The following is a 25,385-nucleotide window of genomic DNA, read 5'->3' as shown; positions in this document are numbered from 1 at the left end:
CTTGGCTTCCAATGGTGAAAGCCACCTTGGAGTTTTATTTTCCAGTAAGTCTTTGTATTTTGTCCAGACATTAAACAATGCTTTTCTGACAATATGGTTCTTAAAAATCTTGTTAATTTTAACCTTGTCATACCATAAATATGCATACCAACCAAAAGCATTGTCAAAACCTTCCAAATCTAGTACATCAGTGTCCTCAAGAAGCAGCCAGTCTTTAAGCCAGCAGAAAGCTGCTGCCTCATAGTACAACCTTAAGTCTGGCAGGGCAAAGCCCCCTCTTTCTTTCGCATCAGTTAGTATTTTAAACTTAATTCTGGGCTTTTAAACTTAATTCTGGGCGAATCTAATAATTTAAAGAAGGGAAGTGCTCAGATTGCTGGCATGGCTGGGGCAAGTTCAATATGGACCCAGGGATCTTCTGTTTGGTCCCAATCAGTGGGATTAATGATTTCATTTGAAATGCCACTTTATCTACAACATGCTGTTACACGTGGAGAGTTTGTGTGTTCTTCACACATGACCCTAAAACATGCTTTGAGAGATGGGGACTTTTATAATAACTTAAGAATAATTTATTATTTATACTCTGCCAATCTGGCTGAGTTTCCCCAGCCACTCTGGGCGGCTCCCAATCGAGTGTTAAAAACAATACAGCATTAAATATTAAAAACTTCCCTAAACAGGGTTGCCTTCAGATATCTTTTAAAAATAGGATAGCTGCTTATTTCCTTGACATCTGATGGGAGGGCATTCCACAGGGCGGGCGCCACTACTGAGAAGGCCCTCTGTCTGGTTCTCTGTAACCTTTTGCAGGAGTCACAACTGAGTGCCGTTCAAAAGATCTGTTTGAACAGTTCATTCATACCACACCAAAGGTTTCTTTGGATGCTAAAGAGAAGCATCCATTTATTATATAAAAATACAAAAGAAATAACGGTGCAGCATAAATATAAAATCACAGGTGTTTTTGAACCAGTGTCTTAACACATCCATACTCTAAAGAAATAAGTGGCCCTAATCTACAATAGAAATAGAGCAGTGGACCAATTGCCCGACTCAGTAAATGGCAGCTCCCTGTGTTACTTGTTCTTCTATATGCTTGGGTTATTATCTGTTTGATAATGCTTTCTGCTATTTTACCAGGAACAGCCAGTCATTTCCTGGATCTTCCCTGGATCCCTTTTTTAAAAAATGGTTCTATATTGGCCACTTTCCAATCCCCAGGTATGGAAGCTGATCTTAGGGACGTGTTACTTTAAGAACTCTGAGGATTTGTTCATTTTTTATTTATTGGTAAGGTGAGAACTGCTTACCACTGTTTGCTTCAGTTCAGGCACAAGAATCCGGCCTACGTTTTCTGCAGTGAAAACAGATGCAAAGAGTTCAACCAGTTTCTGATTTTAGAAGTCTGGAATTGAAAGTGAAAATAAATAGCTGTGACTATGGACTGGCCAGTACAGTTAAGCACACTTTAAGCCCATTGAAATCAGTCAGCTTAAGCAGGCTTAACTCTGTGCTGGACTGTAGCCGGTGAGACTTGCATCCCATGATATGACTTGTATGATAAGGCTGCACTGTTTCGTTGCCTAGCTATATTAACAGCAAGGATACTACTGCTTAGTGCTAACAAATAAAATGTATAAAATAGATATTTGGAGAGTTAATTAAATTATATGGGTATTAATGGTAAGACAACAAAAATGGAATTTGTGAATTCTTGCAGTAATAAAGAAGAGCCTTGGAGGATAAATACCCACCATTAATTACGCAGTGGCGGGAAGACCTTCATATCCTTGCTACCTATTTGGATGGCTTATATTGAGCTATATGTGTAAACTAAGATGGGTGTATTGAAAGTTATTGTATTGTTTTCCTTTTATTTCCTTTTAATAATTTTTCAATAAAAAGCAAAAGAAATTACTTTCTTGTGTTTTAAATAGTATCCCATATGACCTATTTTGATTTCTAAGATTGTGTGTAAGCATTTTTTTATACTGTCTATATGAATCACTGAGAGTAAGTGGAGGTGTGTAGACTTGACCCAACCATGGATGAGTAAAAAAGAAAGAGGTAATGTGATTTATTTATTGTTTTATTTTCTTACATTTATTTCTGACCTTTCTTCCATCATGCAACCCAAGATAAAGTGTGTGTGGTTTTGAGGTAGTCTCCCAACCAGGCACTGCCTAAACTCAGTCCTGTGTGGCTTCAGCAAGGTGCCATACCATACCCTGAGAACATCATGATTCTCGTCTGTTATATAACATCTCTATTATCATTACCCAAAATGTTAGATAGATGGATACGGATTGATACACTGTGGATTTATAATTTGTTGAGATAATCAGTAGGTAACTGAAAATAAATTCAGTAATTTTTCACCAGTTCCATTTCTGGAGGGTAAATTCTGACTCAGATGCCTTTTGCCTGCTAACTAGCACTCTCCTTGTGCGCCAGTCCAGCCAGGTGCTCCATGCTTGTGGACGCAGACTTCTGTGTTGTGCATCCCTTGTAAGATAGAGTTGTCAGCAGCTGGACTGAGGAGGAATGGTGGGGATCGCCCCCTCCCCGAACCTTCCCAAGAACAGGAGGACAGTATAGATTTATAACAGTGTTTTGCAGAAGGTCATAGTTCAGAGACTGCAGAGGGGAGAAGCTGGGAAATAATGGGAGAGGAACAGCAGGAAGAGGATGCACCAGGGGAGAGACAGCTGACAGACTCAGTGTCTTTAGAAATATTCCTGCCCCCCTCCCCCGGGACCAGGCAGGCATTGAGAGTAGTAGAACAGAAAGCTCAGAGGCAGAAAACTCAGATCAGCCGACGCAGGGATGACGCAGAATAGAAGAGATTGAGGAGGTGTGACTTTACTTGGAGTAACGCCATTATCTAAGAGAAACTGCTTTTCTTCGTCTCTCTGTGAATATTGAATAAAATATTTGGTAAGAACTCTTCTTGTTTATCTGCTTCTTGGCTGCCACCGTGGGAGGGATTTGATTTCCTGAAGCCTGACAAGAATTGTGCTTGTTGCAGAGGAATTCAAACCCTAGCCAGGCAGGGGTGGGAGATGATGCAGTGGCATAACCACCACAGCTGCACTGCTCATGTTGACCCGGGTGGAAGGCAGGGTAGGCAAAAGCCTGCTCTGGACAACACCAATCTGGAGTTGGCATAGTCACTGGGCCTGGTGCTGTTGGGTGAGGGCAGTGGGGCTGGTTGGGGATCCAGGAAAGCCCATACCAGTTCAGCCCCATCCCTGGAGCTTTCCATGGGCTACTGCCAGTGGGAAGCCTGCCAGACATCAGAGCAGCGGCTGGAATGTGGAGCAGGAAGCAGTGCAGTAATCCTGGGCTAGGTGGAGGGAGACCTCCACTCCGTCCGCATGCATTCTAACCCAGCAGATCATGGTTTTGGATTGCATTTGCAGCCCGCCCAGTCTAACAGCAGAGCAATGTATGTAGCCCTTTCAAATAACCACAATTCTACTGATCAGGTCAATGGGTTGTTGAAAGTTCCGTCTTTCCGTGCTTAACAGCAGATCAGTGGAACTTCGTCTATAAAGGCACAATTCGGCTGCTCCTTGCAGATTCTGTTGGTTCAGAGAACTGAGACACATGTGGACCTGTTTTGATTGAAATAAATAGAGCAAGGTTACAGCCTTGGTAAAATGCGGTAATCTCTCAATTTATAAAGACTGAAGCAGAGTTTCCATTAAGCAATTGAGTCTTGAATTTTGATTTCTGACTCTTTGCTCTTTCAAAAAATACTCTCACAATTGTTCACTAAATGGATGAGGGATAAAGAAGGAAGTGCTATCAGTAAAGAAGTAGGATTAGAACAGTTGGCCACTTGTGCCCCTGCTCAGAGACTCTTGCCTTAATATATAGGAACCTCTCAGCATCATTTACCACAGAAGCAGGGGTAATCTAGGATTTAACATATAACCTCTTTAATTATAGGAGTGATTCATTAGTTTAGCCCAGCAGCCTATGCAAAACCAGGAAATTATCTGGCTAGGCATTAAAGTTTAAGACCAATTGTTAAAAACAAAACAAGGAGTAGTATGTTCATTATGTTGTAATGAAGTAATAAGAGCAATGCCAGTGCTGTAATCTTTATCTTGTTTGGATAACTTCAAGAATGATGAAAATAATCTGAAGACTAGATTGTCCAAGAGGGAGAACAGCCACCCGATACAAATTCTGTCCATTAATATGTCCCATTAATTAGTTCCAAGGAAGAGAGCAGCATGTTAATGAAATGTTTGCTGAATGGTAGCTAGACACAAGCAGTGGAATAATGTTCTATTACAAACCATTTGATAGTATGCTGTTTCTTAAGAATAGCACAATAGGTGCCCTGACCATAAGTGATGTGTTTGTTCATGAGGTAAATAGGTAATGCATATATGTATTTGTATGCTTTATTTCCATTACATGTGTTAAATCAACAATGGGGGGAGGGTGTGGTTCAAAGTGAGGTGACACGTTTCTATTTAACCATGCTCCCGAGATTAATGTTTCTTAACTGTCATGGCAATGGAGGTGCATGTTGCATGGATAAATGTAGTTGATCTGATTAGTCCAATAACCTGACTATCTAGAGCCATGTGGCTTTATTAGCTCTGCAGGAGAATTAGGAACATGGCCTGAAATAACATGGAACATTGTTGTCTAATTATTCAATACCTTCCAAAATTATTTACATAAATACGTAATGAAACATTTGTTAATGCAAACCTTTTGTTGGTAAATATAAATAATATCTGTTTATACTCTTTCTGTTCAAGAAAAAAAGACTTTTTGTAACATAAAAAAAGATACTTCATTTTATAATAATAAATAAATGCAACTTTCATTGATACCTTCCTGGCCGCCCCAAGAAAACCATCACTCCTCCATTTCTGAGATTGGGCTGGCACAGTCCATTTTCCAGCCACTGTATGACGTTCATAGAATTGTAGTGCTGGAAGACACCCCAAGGGCCACCTAGTCCAGCCCCATGTAATTCTCAACTAAAGCATCTATGACAGATGGCCATCCAACCTCTGCTTAAAAACCTCCACTGAAGGAGGGTTCACCACCTCTTGTGGGAATCTGTTCTACTGTCAAACAGCTCTTACTGTCAGAAAGTTCTTCCCGATGTTTAGTCAGAATCTCCTTTCTTGTAACTTAAATCCATTTGTTCAAGTGGGAGAAATCAAGCCTGCTCCATCTTACATGTGGCAGCCCCTTACATATCTCCTCTCAGTCTCTCCTTTTCCAGACTAAATATACCCAGCTCCTTCAATGGCTCCTCATAAGTCTTGGTTTACGTTGTCTTATGCAGAGTCAGACTACTGGTTTTTCTAGCTGTATTCTGACAAGCAGTGGCTTCCCAAGGTCTCCTGCACAAGCCTTTCCCATCATCATGTACCTGGCCATTTAGGTATTCTAAACGAGAGCTACCTGGACAGTAAGCTGTATGTCCCCCACATCAGTCTTCCCTTGTAACAGTAGAGGCTGTTAAGTTAGTGTTATTGTGTTAGCCCAGGATATTTTGCTGCATGAAGCTGAGTCCAAATGGTGCCTCTCCTATTAGGGCTAACACTTTGCAAAGTCTTGCTGCACCATTCAGGCACTGGTTCCTGCCTGGATCTTTGACTTGCCACTGCTGCCACAGTGCTGTCTGAGATAGGTTACTTCACCTTTCTGCATAACACGGCCTGCCCCTGAGCCTTCATGTTCTCCATCTCAAGAAATAAAAAATACCCCTCTCAGACTTTACATCAGGGTTTTTTGATAACGCATGTATTATATTTCAGCTATGTGTGTTTGAAGAAATGTAGCATCTTTGACAACTGTTAGTGAGGATGAAACATCTTTATATATAGATAATAACTGAGCAATGCTACAAGAGGGGGGAATTGTGTTTCCTGACAATTTTTGATGTGGATATGCAAGTGAAGTTCTAAAGAGCTCTTGTTTTCCGTTGTGATTAGTCATCACACTTTCCTTTCTCATATAAATGCAGAGGTTGAGCATTACTCATAGTACAGAAATTGGAACTGGTTTGACAGTAAATTCATCTCTCTCTCTCTCTCTCTCTCTATATATATATATATTTTAACCAAAACTTTGTAGGTTTCTGGAAGCCATTAAATAGCATTGTCTGTATAAAAGAAAATGCATATTTAGGAGTGAGGGTAGAAGAAAATAAATCCAAATTTCTGTAAATCTTATTTATTTATCCCCTGCATTTCCAAAGTGGCAAACGATACATAGGCCTAGTTTGCATGACCCGGTATGTCTCCTTTTACATAATGGGGCCACACAGATGTGCAGGCTCATGGAAGGGAGCTCATAGAAACTTTGCTCCCCCCCCATCCTTTTTCTTTTTCATTTTTTTTAATTATTTCACACACAAAAAATAAATATAGAAATAAACAAATATCCATCACCTCCTAGCAACTAAAAAAGAAAGAAAGGAAAAACAACAATAACAACACATTAAATAGTGCTCATAATACGTTTAACATAAAAGTGACTTTTTTTCTATATAACTGAATTTCATTCTACTCCTTACTTCTATTTCTCATCAATTATTCACTGCCATATTATAACAGTTTTTGGTTTTGATATTATTTATTCTATCGGTTTTCCATCAAACTTAAAACTCCTGCTGAAGTTATTCAAATGCTGCTACAGACTTCAAACTGTCATTACTATTTTTCAGATAAATTTTAAAAACTTCCCATTTTGAGAGAAATACTTCCTTTGATTTATTTTTTATTCTTTCTGATAAGTTATCTAATTCCGCATATTCAATCATTTTTTGAGTCCACTCTGATCTAGAAGGGACTTCTTCGCTTTTCCAATTTGTCACAATGAGTATTCTTGCTGCAACCGTAGCATAAGGAAAACGTTCCTTTGCTTTTTTTAGGGATATCCGAATCTGTGATTCCCAGTAGGTAAGCCTCTGGTTTTTTGCTGAAAGATATTTTAAACATTTTTCCAATCCTTTTTCCACCTAGCCATGCTGAGACTGTAGCGAGTTGTCTGAACCAGGGTTTTTGGTTAATCTCTCTCCTAACCATGAGCTGCCATCAAGAAGAAACCATAGTTTGGCTTAATGTGTTGTGCAAATCAGGCCAATGTAAAATGTGTAATTATCTTTCCAACTCATTAGAGAACAAACATACTAAAACTCTTTAATCATAGGTGTATTTTTTCATGGAACTAGTTGTCAGCACTGAGAAATGCACATTAAATACTATTCTGGGTACTTCTACTGATTTTATGCTTTTTAAATCACATGTTCACCCTTCCTTTCCTCCAGAGGAGCTTTCAAGTGCCTCTTGTTTGTTCTCACATGTATGTAAACGTGACAGAGCGGCTCTTAAAGAGAGTCTGCAAACTTGTTGCAATATAATGTGACTCTTTCAGTAGAGAGCAATTGACTGTGTTCTCTGCTGTGGGAAAAGCTTCCATGTGCAAATCCTCTGGGGATGTGATGTTTCAGGTGGCAGTACCTTTTTTAGATGCATCTTGATCAGATCTAAAATTGGCATAAAATTTGCCTTCTTAAGTTAAGAGACTTTATTGTGCCTTACCATATTTAATTTGGAATCGCAGCTCAAACCTCACACTTTCTGAACTAGCACAAAAGTGCTTCTTAAGAGTTTAGGAAGGGACAGAGTGGTCATCTACTGCATTAAATTCATTGGCAATAGATTTAGGACTAAGAAAATACTTCTTCCCTTAACGCAATTTATTTACGTGGTTTCACTCAGCAGTTTCTACACATCGCACCATCTTTTGCTTATAGTATTGATATGAGTTTGTAGATGCCATACACCCATAATCATGTTGTTGTTTACTCGTGTCCGACTCTTCGTGACCCCATGGACCAGAGCACGCCAGGCACTTCTGTCTTCCACTGCCTCCTGCAGTTTGGTCAAACTCATGCTGGTAGCTTCGAGACCACTGTCCAACCATCTCTTCCTCTGTCGTCCCCTTCTCCTTGTGCCCTCCATCTTTCCCAATATCAGGGTATTTTCCAGGGAGTCTTCTCTTCTCATGAGGTGGCCAAAGTATTGGAGCCTCAGCTTCAGGATCTGTCCTTCCAGTGAGCACTCAGGGCTGATTTCCTTAAGAATGGATAGGTTTGATCTTCTTGCAGTCCATGGGACTCTCAAGAGTCTCCTCCAGCACCAACCCATAATCATAGCAAGTGTTAAAAGCTAATCAAGCCAGGCTAGCTTCCTGACAAGGTAACCACCTGGGTGATGTGTCATTAAGAGAACAAAGAAAAGAGCCCTCTCTGCCAGATGACGAATGGGTGGGGCCCCTCATCCAGTGCTTAGACAGTTGGAAGGACAAAGCCTGAGTCTTTGAAGGGAGAGTTGGCTGTGATGTGACCTAGAGGAAAAAGAAGCAGGCTGGAAAGTCAAAAGAGAAAGTCATGGCTGATTTCTGCTGGCATCCAAGGCTGTGGGATCAAGAGCCTTTTGGGGTGTTGATGCTGTGAACCCCTCCTTCGTAGGTTCAGGTTATATACGTGTGTTTAAATAAACCTTGTATCAAAAAGGTCTCTGCTGTTCCTCATTCCAAAGGAAACACAGATCCTGGGTAAGCCCCTGAACCCCCTGGAATCTTGCACTGCTCAGAGATTGGGGTGGTGTGCAACAGTACGTTCTACCTTGGCTTTCCTCCTCTGGCTATTTTTGAAGATAATGCAACAAACCACAACTAAGGCTAATGTGGCAAATCTTTCAACAGGTACTGCGATGGCTGCAGGAGTCCTGTTGGAAAATGAATTACCCTACTGTTCTCTGGTATCAAGCAGTGCATATCTTGCAACCATGAGTTCAGGTAAGTGGGCTTTTTGGGGGGAGGAGTTACTTTTAGTAAATTAAAATGTGGGATAAAACAATGAAAAAAACCCAGGCTATTCTTGCAAATTGTGATGTTGAAAACCAGATATCGCCCAGCCCTAGTCCCACACCCACACATAATTTGGATTTGTATAAAAGGAGCAACATTGGCCTTTCCCATAGATGTTCCTGTTTGTATTTTCCCTGCTTTTAAATTTGTTGATTCTAATCTGTTGAACCTGTGTTTTTTTTTAATAAAAAAAACCCCTGACCAAGAATTGTGTAAAAGTACGCAGTCAAGCAATTGTAAATTTGTTTCTGCAGTTTTCTGGTTTTGTGCAAGTTTAGAGATATAGATATTACCCAATGGAAGAGGTTCCCCCTGTTTCTCCTCCAGTACACTTCATAGGAGGGACTAGGGTGGAAAATCAGCAGCTGCCCCAGAAGCAGTGCTGGAATAATAGCAGAATGCAACAGAGGGAGGATATTGACAATGCAGGATAACAAATGACCATTGTCATGACTTGTAATTCTGATTCATCATTTTGGCAGAGTGCTTTTAAGGTCAGTGAATTAAGAAAACAAAAGTTGCAGAATATGAATAGGCCTTTTTTCTCATGTCCGAATCTCATGTCCCTAATTGTCCCCCCCCAAAAAAAAATTGACCAGAGACCTGGGATAAGAACTCTCTCCGCCTTGCTACTACAGGGAGCTACTTTGGATAGCACTGTGATCACTATTTGCTGTTGATTCAGCAATATCATGCCAGGTTCTGCGCACCACTAAATATTACAATTAAATGTTTTACATTTTTTTTAAATGAGAGAGAGATTGTTTCGATTCTGTGGAGAAGTCTGTACCTTTTGAGTTTCTTCATTTCTTGTTTCACCTGATTTCTGTTCCTTCAAAAAGGATGGGCAGGGGGAGAAATGACATAAGTACGAGCTCCTGAGGAGTGGGCACCAGTATGACTTGCTCCAGGTTATGCATGACTTCCTACACATGGCTGTGCTGAGAGGGCCATTTGGGTTGGGAAATGTATAAACTGGGGTGTAGACAAAAAGGAAGTTGAAAGCTATGTGAACCAGTTGGCACAGCTACAAGATTTCCAGTAACTCCATTTGTGATGTAGTCCAACACCTTTTAAAGTGAATTAAAAGACTTGTCCTGTTTTGCCATTAAATTATAGTTAAGAACCTCAGTTGGACTGAAAGAATATGAGTGACTTCTAGTGGTTTCTGGTGGAAATTTTAAGGTATATTCACAGAAATTCTCTGGTGGTGCAATGTGCTGTGACAGGCATGTACTTAAGAGTGCAGTCTGTTGTGTATCTGCTTATGCATCGGGAAGTCGCGGTGTAGAAATTCCTGCTGGAGACTAAGTAAGCAAATGAATAAATTCATTTTTGGATTGCTGACATATTCTCTGATGTAAAGTGCTCCCAGATACTGGCAGGACCGCTTTGGATTGCTTTGTTGTTGTTCATACTATGAGGAATTATTTTACCCCTCATCTGTTTCCTTCACCCTTCAAGTAGTATCTATACATTCTTTTACAGATCTCATAAAATAGCAGGATAATTTACTTTTTTAAGAGTAGTGTTGCTTTTTATTCCTGCTGATAAAATACTTTACAGATCTTAGTGTTTCTTTAGAAAGCTTTATTTCTACACTAGCATTAAAATTCAAAGGCATGATAGTTATTTTGCTGGGGAAATGAGTGTGTTATATAATTTCTCTCCAAGAAAAGGTTAATTCCCCTTTTCATCCTTTTACATAAGGCTCTCCACGCACTTCTGATTTCCATCTTCCAATCCGGCATGGGATGTTCGTTGACACCTTAGTCGTGATTTCTTGAATTGTATTAATTTCTGAGGGGTTTTTTTTAAAAAGAAGAAGCCTCTTCTTGTCCAGGCTGTTGAGGTCTGTACTTCAAATTCCAGAAACCTTTCCTGTTCATCGTAAACTATTTGGGAGTCCTGCTCCAGTTTGGAATGATCTGCTTCAAGTGATTCTAATCCTCATCGGCAGTGGAACAGTTTGTCCCACACAGAATCAATGTATATAGAATTCAGCTGCCAAAAGGGTAGCTGCCACTAGTGAGTTCATTGTTGGTTTCTATGGAGACAGAGCAGCCTATCCTGAACAGCTATTAGATCATACAGAAAGATGCATGTCTCTGTGCAAGTTCAGTACTGAGCAAGTCAGACTTCTCATTCAGTTTGACTTCCTACAGCATTTCTAAACTGCTCCAAGTAGTGGGTGACCATGCAAGGCTCACCCAGAAGACGCTTGACAGTGAATATTTTTAGCAACTTTTTTCAGGGCCGGAGACATTCCTCCTCTGATCCTCTTCTCCGCATACTCCAAAGGCGACGGAGCTCTGTTGTAGAGGTCCTCTCGACTTCTACGCATAGAGTTATGGTGGCCATTTCCTCTGTAAGCCCCGAGGAGCTAAATGCTGCTTTCCATGAGAAAAAAAGTAAAGTATTGGCAATTTCCTTTCTATAAACTGGACTTGGGTTTTATGGCAATGTGTCTAATCTTGTTCCCATAACTAATCATAGATGAAGTTCTTGACTCTTTACTTATCATTTTATACCATCATAAAAGCTTAATGTTATTTTTCATGGAATTTTAGTTGAGAAAAAAGCATTTGCTGCTTCTAGATAATGACTGACAATTACTTTATTCAGGAGCTGCTACATACAAAGACCCTTGAGAGGGAAACGTTAAGACAGAAGCCAGTTTTCAGTAAATGTTTTAATGATCCTGACTGCTTTGCCTGCTTTGAAATATATACTGCATACATTTGTTTTTATATGATTCACAAAAGTTGTATGATGAAAGATTTTACTTGGTCTTGCCTTTTGTGTTGCAGGAAGGTCCAGGCGTCCGACTGCGAAATACACAAAAGTTGGAGAACGTCTTCGCCATGTCATTCCTGGTCATATGCAGTGTTCTATGGCATGCGGTGGTCGTGCTTGCAAATATGAAAATCCAACTCGGTGGAGTGACCAAGAACAGGCTGTGAAAGGGCTTTACTCTTCCTGGTAATGTGAAGCAATTAGCTTCTACTAGATTTCTAAAAATGTTGCTTTTATATGTCAAAGGTTACCCAGAGTTACTTGTGAGCAAGTCACATTGAATTCCATTGAACTTCTGAGTAAACAAGTTTAGAATCAGGCTCCACAGTCAGTGAAAGAGAACTAGTTTTATATAGATTTAGATACTTTATGTTTTAGATGTGCAGACCAGCTTAAATACAGTGCTAGTAATCATATTTTACATGAACTACATATGTGAAACAGGTAAGGTTCCTTTTGAATTCTGTGTCTTTGACTTATGCTCAAAATGTGTATGTTAAAATTCTGTTGGTAGCATTGGCTTTTGCTTTTTGTAGCATGGTTTATATTTCAGAATTTTTTTACCACAAACCTTATTTTAATTTAATTGAAATTTTAGAATTGAATAGTAAGGTTTAGATGTAATGATAGCATTCCCAAGCACTAGAGTGCTATTTTATAAAGCTGTTAAAAGAACATTTTAAAGAAATGTATAGTTATTTTGTGCATGGATATAGAAATAGAAATCTGAATATTCTGTGCTATCTACATTCTTATCACAGTATCTTGCACCATAATGTAATTTTGTTACATAACGTTTTTTAACTAGAGATAATAGACATTAAATGGTTTAAAAGCACATAGTTATCTAAGGTGGCATGGTTTGTTATTAGAAAATTACAGCTGAACACCAGCTAGGAAGTATTTTAACCCATAACTGCTCACTTCTTCTCTTCCTGCTCCTTTCCAGGATAACAGATAACATTTTAGCCATGTCTCGACCATCAACAGAACTTATTGAAAAATATAATATTATCGAGCAGTTTCAAAGGTAAAAGAAATAGACTGGTAATGAATTATTGCAGTTCTTACAGCTGTAAAGCTGACCTATTATTTCTTTTCTGTGTTGGCTTGGAACTGTTCATAACAATTCTGAAGTAAGAAGGAACGTTGGTGGGGATATTGATTGTGGAAAAGCATGCACAGCTCAATAATGTGCCTTCTTTTTCTTTGCCTAAGATGTGGCATAAAAACAGTAATTAACCTTCAGCGTCCTGGAGAACACGCTAGCTGCGGGAATCCACTGGAACAAGAGAGTGGTTTCACCTACCTTCCTGAAGCTTTCATGGAGGCGGGAAGTAAGTTGGCTCCTGCTGTTGTTCCTTGTTAATTATAAAGTGTGGTGCTTACAGGCTGTTTCTGCCACCTACTTCTTGGTGGCAGCTAGCTGAGAAATGTTTGCCAAAGAAAATAACTTGCACCTAATGAGAAAGTTGAAGAAATACACAGCTCCACTATGGAGCATTATAGATACGAAATCTCATAAACAGCCGTAAAATAAGCAGCTGAGAATGGATAGCTGTGTTTAGTATCTGCAGCTGTGCATTTCGCACATTGGCAAAGCAATAGATTTGCATGTGGATTTTATTGCCTCCGCTGCAATCGAAAGACTTTCCCTTCCAATGAAAAGACACTGTTGCTCATTTCGGTAAGATTGATAGCTGCTAAGAAAGTGGGGATTCTGTTACTTCCCAAAACATTATGTTACATATTGTGTGTGTGTGTGTGTGCGCGCACACACACACACACAGCAAAATCCTTACTTGTTACAGGTTTGATATGCCATGTTTTGTGTGAAATGCCTTGACCAATTTGCAATGTGGCATTTGCAGTTCTCATAGGACGACATACTAAAATGGAGGAAGACAAATACAGGCTAACAATTCTGAAAAGATTTCTTAAAACAGATCCTAATATTTTTGTTGCAATATGAATACAATGAGCTATGTATGGTCTTTTGATAATAATGATGTTCTAAACTGTTTTTTCTAGTTTATTTTTATAACTTTGGATGGAAGGATTATGGTGTGGCTTCTCTCACTACTATCCTCGATATGGTAAAAGTGATGACTTTTGCCTTACAGGAAGGGAGAGTAGCTATTCATTGTCATGCAGGACTTGGCAGAACAGGTAAAAATGCTCAACTATAAATTCACTGAGAATGTATTGTTATAAAATGCAAAATAATGATAATTTAGATTCCTTGATTCCTTTGTAGATTCCTTGATACATTCATATAATGAAGTCTATTCTGATAGAAATGCTTGCACAACACCCTCATTGTTTCAAAGGCTGCATGCATGCATTTTTCACAATTTTCTTCTCAGATGTGCCACACAACTCCCAAACTGGTCTTTGTGTTCAAAGGATTTGGCATGAGAGCTTTTGTAAAGGGGAAATCGGAGGTGGGGATAGCATTTCTAGAGGCACTTGCTATTTAAGAAGCTTTTGTGCCATATCCATGAAGTGCCTTTTCAACACCATCCCACTTTCCATTCTCATACTTAAAAAACCCTACTTAATTCTTTTCCAAAGTATCCCTCAGGCATAAGTGTATTCATCTAGCCCTTTTTGTAAAAAACCCAAAATGTGGTAACAGGAACAAGGCCACTCCTTCCTTCCCCTTATAGGCACCAATGCCTTGTATTTTTTGCAGATATTTTGCTTTATTATTGTTAAGAACTGCTTTCTCATTCCTCTAAATCAGGGGAAGCACTGCTAGAAAAGCTCAGTATGTGCCTTCCCTGACCTCCACTCATCTGCTAGTAAAGACCTATTGGTTTTCAAAACAATTTCCCAATTTTTTCATCTCCCGTTTTGGGTGATGATGTAATCCTTAAGTCAATTTGTTGCCGCCTACTCAGTGTAGATGTTTCAAGGTTGTTGGTTTCTAATAATTTTTTGTTCTGGAAGCTGTTCTATGTTTCTATAGCAAGTAAATGTGCAATTCTTTATATAAATAAACAAGTATGATGCAGTGGGGGGAAAATAATCTGGAGGAGCTCCTACAAGGCAGAATTGATTTTCATAACTGGCGGCAGCTTCAGCTAGCCTGCTCTATTGGAAGGAACATGAACCTGCATCCATACGCCCTGTGCTATTTTGATAATTACATTTTTGTTTTCACCTAACAAATTTAACATTTCCTCCTTCTTTGTTGTCCTTTACTTACCTTCCAGGTGTTTTAATAGCTTGTTACTTGGTTTTTGCCACACGAATGACAGCAGACCAAGCAATCCTTTTTGTCAGGGCGAAAAGGCCTAACTCTATCCAAACCAGAGGACAGCTGTTGTGTGTACGGGAGTTTTCCCAGTTCTTGATTCCTCTCAGGAATGTTTTTGCATCCTGTGAACCCAAAGCACACGCCGTCACTCTTTCCCAGTACCTGATCCGGCAGCGGCATTTGCTCCACGGTTATGAGAGCAGGAACCTCAAGTATGTGCCAAAGCTTATTCATCTGGTTTGCAAATTGCTCTTGGACTTGGCTGAAAACCGGCACGTGATAGAGGAACTTGTGGACCTTCCAGACCTGTCCGCTGAGATTGAAGAGACTGTTTCTCAGCTAGCTTCCACGCAGCTTGATAAAGAACTGACAAGGCAAGACAGTAGTGCTTCAGAGCCGTTTTCTCTCTCGGGAGCCAATCCTCTTCATCCCAATGAACATGAATGTGATCCTCTTTGGAAGAGGAGGAACGTTGATTGCCTTCAGCCTCTGGCTCGTGCAAAAAGGCGCCTGAGCTACAGCGACTCAGATTTGAGAAGAGCGGTGTTTGTCTGTGAGCAAGGAGAGACCCCCTGGTCGGTGCCTGTGCAAGTGCCACTCTGCAGCAAAACAAACCCACCGAACAATTGCCAGACTCTCAAGGTTGATTTAACCCAAGAACTCTTAATCCGTAGTACATTTACTTTCTCGTGTCAGGACAGGACGCCTTTAGATGGAAAAGAAGCTAATTCTCCATTTTTCCATAAAAGCAGGTATCCCGGAGAAGTGCAGCGTAGCCAAACCTTTTCTTCGGGCCTTTCGAGTGATCGGAAGGAAGAGGAGGCGGAGGAAGACGAAGAAGAGCTAAAAGCACTAAACTATAATTGTGGCAGAAAAACTAATAGCTATGGCAAAAAAATGTGGTCCTCTGAGGACTCGGACGCTTCAAAAGCAGAGCATGAGATCCGCAATATTCGGGATCTCTGTGAATCAATCCCCCATATCGTTGTACAGTCAGAACTAACTCTGGAGGCACGAAGAACGTTAGCAGCCAAGGCCCTGGCAGATGTGAATGAGTTTATGGGATCAGAAGAAAAAGAGAAAAAAGTGGAGATGTGGCAGGTATTTTCATTTTGTAAATGTTGCACATGTGTCTAGTTCAGGAGAGCACCTCCAGGAAGGGGAGGGAGAGAGGCGGGAATCCTATAACATCTTTGCTTTCAGAGAGCATAAAGTCATACCAGTAAAGGCCATTCTTCCTACTGAAGCTTATGCTATCAAAAATATAAAGCTATATATAGAGAGCCAGTGTGGTGTAGTGGTTAAGAGTAGTGGACTCGTAATCTGGGGAACTGGGTTCGCGTCTCCGCTCCTCCACATGCAGCTGCTGGGTGACCTTGGGCTGGTCACACTTCTCTGAAGTCTCTCAGCCCCACTCACTTCACAGAGTGTTTGTTGTGGGGGAGAAAGGGAAAAGGAGATTGTCAGCCGCTTTGAGACTCCTTCAGGTAGTGATAAAGCGGGATATCAAATCCAAACTCTTCTTCTATAAAGAGAACATACTCAGGGGTGCTTACTATGCCCTACTTCATGCCCTTCAATGATAAGACGCTGTAGCCACTAGCTTTGTTGTATTTGCTTAATCTAGGGACAAGCAGGTGTTCTTGTTGTACACATGCAATTAACGTGCAAAGCTGGGCTCTAGAACCAGACTTATGGCATCTGTAAAAAGACTACTGCTCCTCTTTCAGTTGCGGCAAAGTGAGTACTTCATCCAATTGGTGCACACTCCCCTTCAGTGCTCCTTCATAATACTTGAGCAGATATTTTGAGGAACATGGGAATCAGCTTTTTACCAAAACACAGCCTGAAACCAAAATGGGCATGCAATTGCAAAAGGTTTTAAGCAGTGACAAACCCTTTGATTTTTGTATGAATGTGATGCAGTCTAAGGGCAAACTTCCTGCTTATGAGTCAACACAGGGTCCTAAACTCTCTGCTTACATTAAATCCTAAAACAAGAGCAAGGCATTTGTAAGAAAGACTGTGTTTGAAGCAGCAGGTGCTTTAACACATACCTCCCAGCCATTCCCCCCTTGCAGTTGTCCTGGGCAGCGAGGTAGGGATTGAAGGCCAGTCGTGGACTCTTTGCATGGGGTACCCAAGAAGGTAGGGATGCGGGTGGCGCTGTGGTCTAAACCACTGAGCCTAGGGCTTGCCGATCAGAAGGTCGATGGTTCGAATCCCCTCGACAGGGTGAGCTCCTGTTGCTTGGTCCCAGCACCTGCCAACCTAGCAGAAAGCATATCAAAGTTCAAGTAGATAAATAGGTACCACTCTGGCGGGAAGGTAAACGGTGTTTCCGTGCACTGCTCTGGTTTCGCCAGATGTGGCTTAGTCATGCTGGCCACATGACCCAGAAAAACTGTGGACAAACGTCTGCTCCCTCAGCCAGTAAAGTGAGATGAGCGCCGCAACCCCAGAGTTGTTTGCAACTGGACTTAACTGTCAGGGTCCTTTACCTTTATCTTTTACCCAAGAAGGTCAAGGGCACTGCGCCCTTGGTCTTACATGACTTGTCTCATCCAGGTCAAGGAAGCCTACTAAGAATGCATTGGCTGAAGGGGGCCCAGATTGTGGAGCTGACACCACAAATGCATCCAGGGGTGTTGAATCTGTTTGCTTCTAAACTGGACCCAGAAAATGGAAGGCTTTGGGGAAACTAGTTTGACGGTCCCCAACAAATGCTCTCTGCCCCATATCCCCATTATCTTCTCTCTCTCTCTCTCTCTCTCTCTCTCTCTCTCTCTCTCTCTCTCTCTCACACACACACACACACACACAGAGAGAGAGAGAGAGAGAGAGAGAGAGAGAGAGACACTACATAAGCTGCCTGAAGGCATTGTTTTCCATACAATTGTAAAAGCGTGGAGAAAGAGAGCAGGTCTGCCTCTGCTGCTCCTGTCACATTCCCAACAACCCCCCTCCCTGAAGACCACGGTCACATAGAGTGCTAAATCACAAATGGAACAAGTGCTCTTCAGACATTTCATCCCCATGCATGTATGGCAGGCAGGGATTTGGGAATGGGAGAAAATTGCCTTGCTTCCTTCCTCTGTGTGATTATACCAAAAGGGGTCTGTGTTTATAGAATTCTACCCTAACATTACTAAAGCAAAGACAATTTATAGAAAGTTGACAAGGATTTCTTTCTTCTTTATCTTTAGAAAGAACTGAATTCTCAGAATGGAGCCTGGGATAGGATATGCGGTGAGACAGATCCTTTTATCCTCAGTAGTTTGATGTGGTCCTGGATAGAGCAACTTAAAGAACCTCTTCTAACCAAAAATGATGTAGATGTGTTAGCAAAAAACAACGTAGACCCTCAAGAAGCACTTAAATTGTTAGACAAGGTAAGCATTTAATGTATTAAGGCAGTTATATACCACTTTTCAGGAAGACCTCACAAAGCATTTTGCATGAGATGACACAAATACGGCATACACATCTCCTTGCCTTTGGTTGCTTCCAGATGTCATGATTTATTTGCACATAGTTTGCAGCGAGTTTGTGATGTCAGCTATTTATTGAGCATTCATTCTAATATGTTTGTTCAGAGGTTATACAATGTTGCATAAATAGTTATCCTATACTTCCCAGTGTATTTTCCTGTCACTTTCCTTATCACAAAAAGTACAGCGTAACAAATGTACATTCACTAAGGCCTCTTCTTTCATGGTACTTGTATCTGTCCCTACATTTCTGCATACCCTCTTTCATATTATCCCAATGTGGGTTCCTTGGCTATTTATCTTTTGCACGACCCTTAAGAGTAATGTTTGCATTTCGCCCCCTCCTGCGTATTTCTACACCACTATGAAAATATGTCCACCCTTCATTTTGCCTCCTAAAACATGTTCTCCTTTTACTAATAGCTTTTACTTTCTTTTCTTGGTAACTTATAATGGCTAGGTGGGAGAGCCCTATAAGTGCATGCTGTATTTCATATCACTTACCCTTTTTTTGTTACCGATCTAGAGGTTTTATAAAAACTATTTTTTGTCCAGTCTACTGGGTGGCAAATGTTAGGGGGGCAGTCTTTAAGAGAAATATTCTTTTCCATGTATGCTAGTCACCTGTGCTCAGAATTTGTAAATTTTTGATGGGAAACCTTTTTGTTTGTTGCATTTGAATGCATAATTCAAGTGGACATAATTTACTGAGTAGCCTATATTCAGGCTTAGAGATTAAGATCCTTAAAGGCACTAAGCACTTAAGAGAGTTTGGTGCCCCAATATATATCAAATTCAAAATATAAACTGCAGTAAACCATAAAATAAAATTTTATTTTTCAAAGTGAAATGGAACCTACAGTAGGATGGAAAATAATGTTTAGTTTTCTATATTTGTATAAATAATGTTTGTTTTTGTTCAGATGGTAAATCTGGCAATGGGAATTTTCTGTAGTGCCCCCCTTCCCTTGATGCCCTAAGCATATGCTTATTTTGTTTTATGGTTAATCCAGCCCTGCCTGCATTTGCTATGAGTGAATACTGTTGATAAATGCCACTGACTTTAACAGGCTTAAAGGGGAGGAGCACCTGTGGCTCTGCAGATGTTCCTGGACTACAGTTTCCATCATCTCTGATCATTGGCCATGCTGGTTAGGGCTGATAGGAACTGGAATCCAGCATCCTCCAAAGGGCCACAGATTCTCCACCCTTTTATAGAGGACATTTTGTGCTTCTGCAGAAGAGGGCATTTCAGCAGGTGTAGTTTGCTCTTTCACTGGTGGAAATCACAAAGGTGATTGTGAAGGAAAGAGTTCACACTCTCTTTGTAGAATCATATAGCTTCAAGCATGCCAAATGCTGTTGGTTTGTGGTTGGTATCTCCTCCACGTTGGTGTTTTTAAAATATTTCCTACCTAACAATGTCTTTCCGCTCCCCATCAGGGAAAATATCACACTATACTGTGCATTTTAAACTGCGTGGTGCAATTGCAGACCATACCAATGTATGTGGAGGACCTTCTCCTTGATCGTGCCATTAAAGCGTTTACAAAGGCAAGTAGAATGTGAAATTGTGATCTTTTGTAACTCACAGACCAGCCTAGAACGCTGACCATAATTAACCTGATGGTAAACTATTTCAAACATGGCATTTCATGCAAAGAATCTGAACCAAATGTACTGTACGCTGGAACCAATTAATGTGTGGGTGCACACCTACAGAGGGCTATAGAATTCTGGTGTCAATCAGTGTCCACACGGAGCTTGCTTGCTTTCTAGGGGTGGGCACCACAAAACAAGATTTGTTTTGGACCTTGATCTGGCGATTTGGAAAGCAAACTGATTCAGCTCCGACTGCTTCAGAAGCCACCCACTTGGTCTCTGCTCCCAATTACCTTGCTTTGGGGGGGGGGAATGAAGCTCTGTGTCTCCCTATGCTTTGAGAGATTGGTTCTTCAACCTTAGGACATGTTTTCCACCGGATTTTGATGAACACCAGTTCGCTTATAGGAGAAATAGGTCAACAGATGATGCCATAGCCACAGCTTTTCACCTTGCAGCGAGTCATCTGGAGAGACCGGGGAATTATGTCAGAATGCTGTTTACAGCGGTACCTCGGGTTACATATGCTTCAGGTTACATACACTTCAGGTTACAGACTCCGCTAACCCAGAAATAGTGCTTCAGGTTAAGAACTTTGCTTCAGGATGGGAACAGAAATCGTGCTCTGGCGGCACAGCAGCAGTGGGAGGCCCCATTAGCTAAAGTGGTGCTTCCGGTTAAGAACAGTTTCAGGTTAAGTACGGACCTCCAGAACGAATGAAGTACTTAACCTGCGGTACCACTGTACTGATTATAGCTCGGCTTTTAATACCATCCTTCCGGACATTCTTATTAAAAAGCTGATGGACCTGGACCTTTCCCCTACCATCTGTGATTGGATTAAAGACTTTCTGAGGGATCGCACACAAATAGTGAGGACTGGACCTGTTACTTCTACCTCTCTGAAGCTCAGCACTGGCACCCCACAGGGATGTGTGCTGAGTCCCTACCTGTACTCGTTGTATACATATGACTGTATTTCATCTGATCCATCCACTGCAATTATTAAGGTTGCAGATGATACCACCATAATGGGTCTAATTACAGGTGGAGATGAATTAGCGTATAGGGAGGAGGTTCAGAAAGTCTCCACATGGTGCCTAGAGAACACCTTGCATCTAATTTTTAATCTTTGTTGGAAGTTGCCCAGAGTGGCTGGGGAAACCCAGCCAGATAGGTGGGGTACAAATGATAAATTATTATTATTATTAAATATCAGCAAGACAAAGGAGATGGTGTTGGACTTTCAGAGGAAGAGAGGGGAACTAGCCCTGTTGTATATCGGGGGGGGGGCTGTGTGGAGAGAGTCTCTTCCTTTAAATTCCTGGGAGTTTACCTTGAAGACCTCACTTGGAAAATCAATACAACCCAGGTGGTTAGGAAGGCCCAAGAGCGACTACATTTCCTTAGGGTCTTGCGAAAGAACAATGTCAAACAAAAATTGATCTGCTTTTACCAGGCCACAGTAGAAAGTGTCCTTTCATACTGCATTACAATGTGGTATGCTGTTTTGACAGCCACAGTCCCTACAGAGGGTGGTGAACACAGCACATGATATCATGGGCTGTCCCTGGAGTTTGCTAAATGACATCGCAGAAGACCGCTGCCTCAGGAGAGTGAGGAAAATTCTTAGGGACGACTCACACCCTGGCCAGCACCACTTTAATCTCCTACCTTCGGGCAGGAGATACAGAAGTATAGTCAGCCGCACCAACAGGTTAAAGAACAGTTTTTATCCGTGGGCTGTTGGGCTGCTGAATGGGAAAAAATAGTGGTGCGGTTGACTTCCGACAAGCACACAGAGCACAGACAAAACTGAGTGTATGTGGGGGGGCTCGTTTAATTTCAGTGTACACAGGTGGTATAGTGAAAATAAAGGTCATTCACTCACTCACTCACTATTATGGGAACAGTCAGGGCGGGGGGCGGGGGGGACAACCGCAGATGTAATAATTTACTTTTTGACAAAACTGCATCCATAGCAGTTCACAATAGATTTGAACAGCTAATTTTGCAAGCGCTGTTCTCTATTTAGCTCCTGCTACTCCATTTTATAAACTACATCTAATAGCCATTGTAGTTCAAGTGGTAAACTTCAGATATTATTCTAGTACTAGGTAAAATGAGACACTATGAATTTCTATATGCAGGATTCTATATGTAGGATTTCTATTTCATTTTCTGTAGACACCATTGTGTTTTGAATTAGACAGTACTGTCTTCCGATAAAGCCTGATATGTATGTGGTATAATATTATTAACTTTAAGTTTGCTTCCGGCAGGTGAGTTCTGATTCGGAAGGTGGCTTGGACATTTACAGCATTCTGAAGAATATTTTTAAACAGATATTGGAACACCAAAGACAATACTCCAGAGACCAAACAGAAACCCTCTTTTGATGTTTACATGCTAAGCTAGTTTTCTGCAGCTTTCCAAGACTTTCTTTCCTTTACCATCTATTGTTATATTTTGTATTCCTTGGTTCATGTTCACTAATAACGTTGGTTATTAAATAACCACAACTAATTCTGTCTGGCTGTGTACATAAGTTAATATTTAATGAGTTGCCATTTTGTGTCTGTACTGTGGCATTTTATATTTAATTTATTGATTTTAGAAAGTTTATCATTAATAAGCTATTTTTTTCACACTGAGCTATTGCCATAATTTCAGTGCCATGATACGCAATGGTTTATTCCGTTAAATGTTTGCATATTAACACTAAGTATACAAGATGAAGTTTACGACAATGGTATTTCATTTTATTTTGTGGTGAGTAAACATTGGCTTCTATTAATGACTGTTGTACAAATGTACAGCTTTTCCTCTGTAATGCCAAAACAAACATGTAGGGGGAAATAGAAACTTGACGCGCAGCACCAAGATAGGCAATCAATTGCTCATAGATCCTTTTTAGAAAATTGAGAATTTTGACTTTATAACACCATATAAATTTATAATTCTCACATTTGTCGGGAAAACTGAAATGTGAGACCTGTATTATAGTGTCATGTGGATGAATAAAAAAGAAAGTTATTGTTTTAAAGTCTCTTCATTTCCTACATAGATTATTGACTGGGGAGGTGGTGAGTGTTGCTGGTGACTCTTAAGAAAAAAATTGTATGTTGTGAACATACAAATCAAATCAATCAATATATCCAGAGCCTTAAAACTAGAATATTCCAAAATATCATCTCATTCAGACCTTGTTAAGGCAGAATAAGATATGGACAGTTTTATCTGTATTCCTAGGTTTAGATTGCTGCTTGAGATTTTGAGAAGTTCTGACACCTTTTCTTAATAGATATATTGTTTAACAGAAGATGGATATTAACATGGACTAAAAGTTTTAAATAATATATATATATTTTAATGAAACCAGCGGATGGAAAATCAGAAGTTTTCTTTTTGCATCTTTTTCTAATGTTTCTCTCTCTTGCTCTCTCCCTCTCCTTTTCCGTTTTCTTTTTCCTGTCTTCGTTTCTCTTCTTTTTCTTTCTTTGGAGTTCAATTTTGGGGGGTGGTAGACGGTTGATGGAGGACCCTGGGGAAGAGACAGGAAAAGGTTGGTCTCCCAGTATGAGAAGCTGGGATGAGAAAGGAAAGATCCCAGGTGAGAGCTGGGAGGAGCTACTGTCCTCTGAGGGTAGTAAGGCCTAAGAATTACTTTTAAGAGAAGACTCTATTCTATTTATTCAATCCCCCTCCGGTTTTTTTGTAGTTGTAATTTGACTATATTGTGGGGAGAAATGAATAGATTTTTTTAAAAAAGGAGATCATTTTGAGAAGCTTTTAAAACTGCCACTTGTGTTTCCATGCTATTTTACATGGGGTGGGGGTGTTGCTGCTGCAGTGGAATTTGCTTACCATGAAAAATCATGTGAGAAGGGTCAGCAGGCAGAGATTAAAATGGAGAGAATATTATCAGGCCTGGTGTGTTCTTATGTATCTAAATTTACCAATCAGGGACTCAAGAGCTCAAGCACAACTGTCCTATTTGGCTGATGAAATAGCAAACAGACCCTATGGCTATGATATCCATTGCTATGATATCCATCCAGAGCAATCACTAGTGGTGAGGTGGGATTCAGTAGTCTTTGCTTGCTGTGGGTCAGAATAAGTCAATTAACTGAAGCAGTCAATTACCTCATAATCAAATTGTATTTTTTCAACTCTTGGCTACAGTGTGTGATTCTATGCCTTGCTAGACAGGTGTGGGGGCAGGAGATAGATTGAGTTATATTTTCCTCTGGCTGGGAGGAAATGCATATCTTCAATTCACCACTATCATTATCATCATCATCAGGACTTCAAAGCAAACATCAATTGTAAGTTTCTCTGCTGGAAATAATTCTAGTGACAAAAACAAACCCTGTGTTGCAATACAGAATAATTTGCTAATGGCTAATGAATATAGTAAATGTGTTATTAGTATGTCATCCAAAATGAAATGAATTGCTGACGGGGAATTGCTGGTTAGCTACACTGGTTAGTGAGTTCTGATCCACAAGTATTACATTTACCTGTATGGATATTCTATCGAAAACTATTTGCTGATGAAGATTCATCTTCAAAACAGTTGATTCAATCCAGATATACTGTCTTGGACATCATCCATTGAAAGGCGTCGTGGTGTTCCCCACCAGCAATTCATTTCATTGACTACTTGGTTATGGACTGATATATATATTATTTTGAAGTTGCTGAATTGTAAATTTTGGGTGACATTCTACTAATAATAATAGCACATTTAGTATATTCATTAGCCACATGTTGTGGCTGTATTTGAGCAGGAAATAAATCTAGAACAGCAACTCCTGTCAGAAGCAATGTGGTAGTGCTTTTACCAGACGAAAACAGCACTGAATCTAACCCTTCATCTGTCAGCAGGCCCACTGCTGCTTTGGAAAGAGAACGTACTGTGGGGGTCAGGTGGGATTGCTATCAGAAATTATTGTCAATGGCTCAAACCCAGTCAACGCAATGCTTTCATTGCTGACACAATAGCTTGCTTCATTTTTCATAATTCCTCATCACTATCCCACCTGACCTCCACAATGTACCACTAAGATGTTAACAAGAAATTCATCTGACTTTACTGTGATACTGAGGTGAATTTAAAACTGCAAATTGATCAGTGCATCCTTCCCTTGTAAAAACTTTGGCCAAATAAAAACAAAACTATTCGATTGTTTGATTGGATCTGTAGTCCTTTGCAGTATTTCTTACTGAAATTATGCTAAATGTCCTGGGAATATATTAAACTTGTAACATCACTACTGCACCAGGAGAATATGAAAATTGAGACAGCA

The 25,385-nt window shown here is 40.4% G+C and overlaps 1 protein-coding gene across 4 annotated transcripts in view; it reads left to right on the top strand.

The window, feature by feature from the left end:
* PTPDC1 (protein tyrosine phosphatase domain containing 1) overlaps positions 1-20,055 on the top strand; it is a 32,310-nt gene extending 12,255 nt beyond the window's left edge. For 2 of the 4 annotated variants that reach the window (XM_081898317.1, XM_081898316.1), the window contains exons 2-9: positions 8,758-8,850; positions 11,733-11,904; positions 12,668-12,748; positions 12,937-13,055; positions 13,750-13,887; positions 14,937-16,081; positions 18,187-18,372; positions 19,915-20,055. In XM_081898317.1, coding sequence (XP_081754443.1) covers positions 8,766-8,850; positions 11,733-11,904; positions 12,668-12,748; positions 12,937-13,055; positions 13,750-13,887; positions 14,937-16,081; positions 18,187-18,372; positions 19,915-20,040 — 2,052 coding nt within the window. In that variant the 5' untranslated portion in view covers positions 8,758-8,765 and the 3' untranslated portion in view covers positions 20,041-20,055. Of the gene's footprint in view, positions 1-1,106; positions 1,225-8,757; positions 8,851-11,082; positions 11,334-11,732; positions 11,905-12,667; positions 12,749-12,936; positions 13,056-13,749; positions 13,888-14,936; positions 16,082-18,186; positions 18,373-19,914 lie in introns of those variants that run through there. The other 2 variants (XM_081898315.1, XM_081898314.1) reach the window with 2 other exon arrangements.
* Positions 20,056-25,385: the final 5,330 nt, after the last annotated feature.

The sequence above is a fragment of the Podarcis melisellensis genome (genome assembly GCF_964234715.1).
Source record: "Podarcis melisellensis genome assembly, chromosome: 2".
In the NCBI taxonomy this organism is placed as follows: Eukaryota; Metazoa; Chordata; class Lepidosauria; order Squamata; family Lacertidae; genus Podarcis; species Podarcis melisellensis.
Note: the sequence above shows the minus strand (reverse complement) of the source record. Positions and strands in the feature narration are given on the sequence as shown.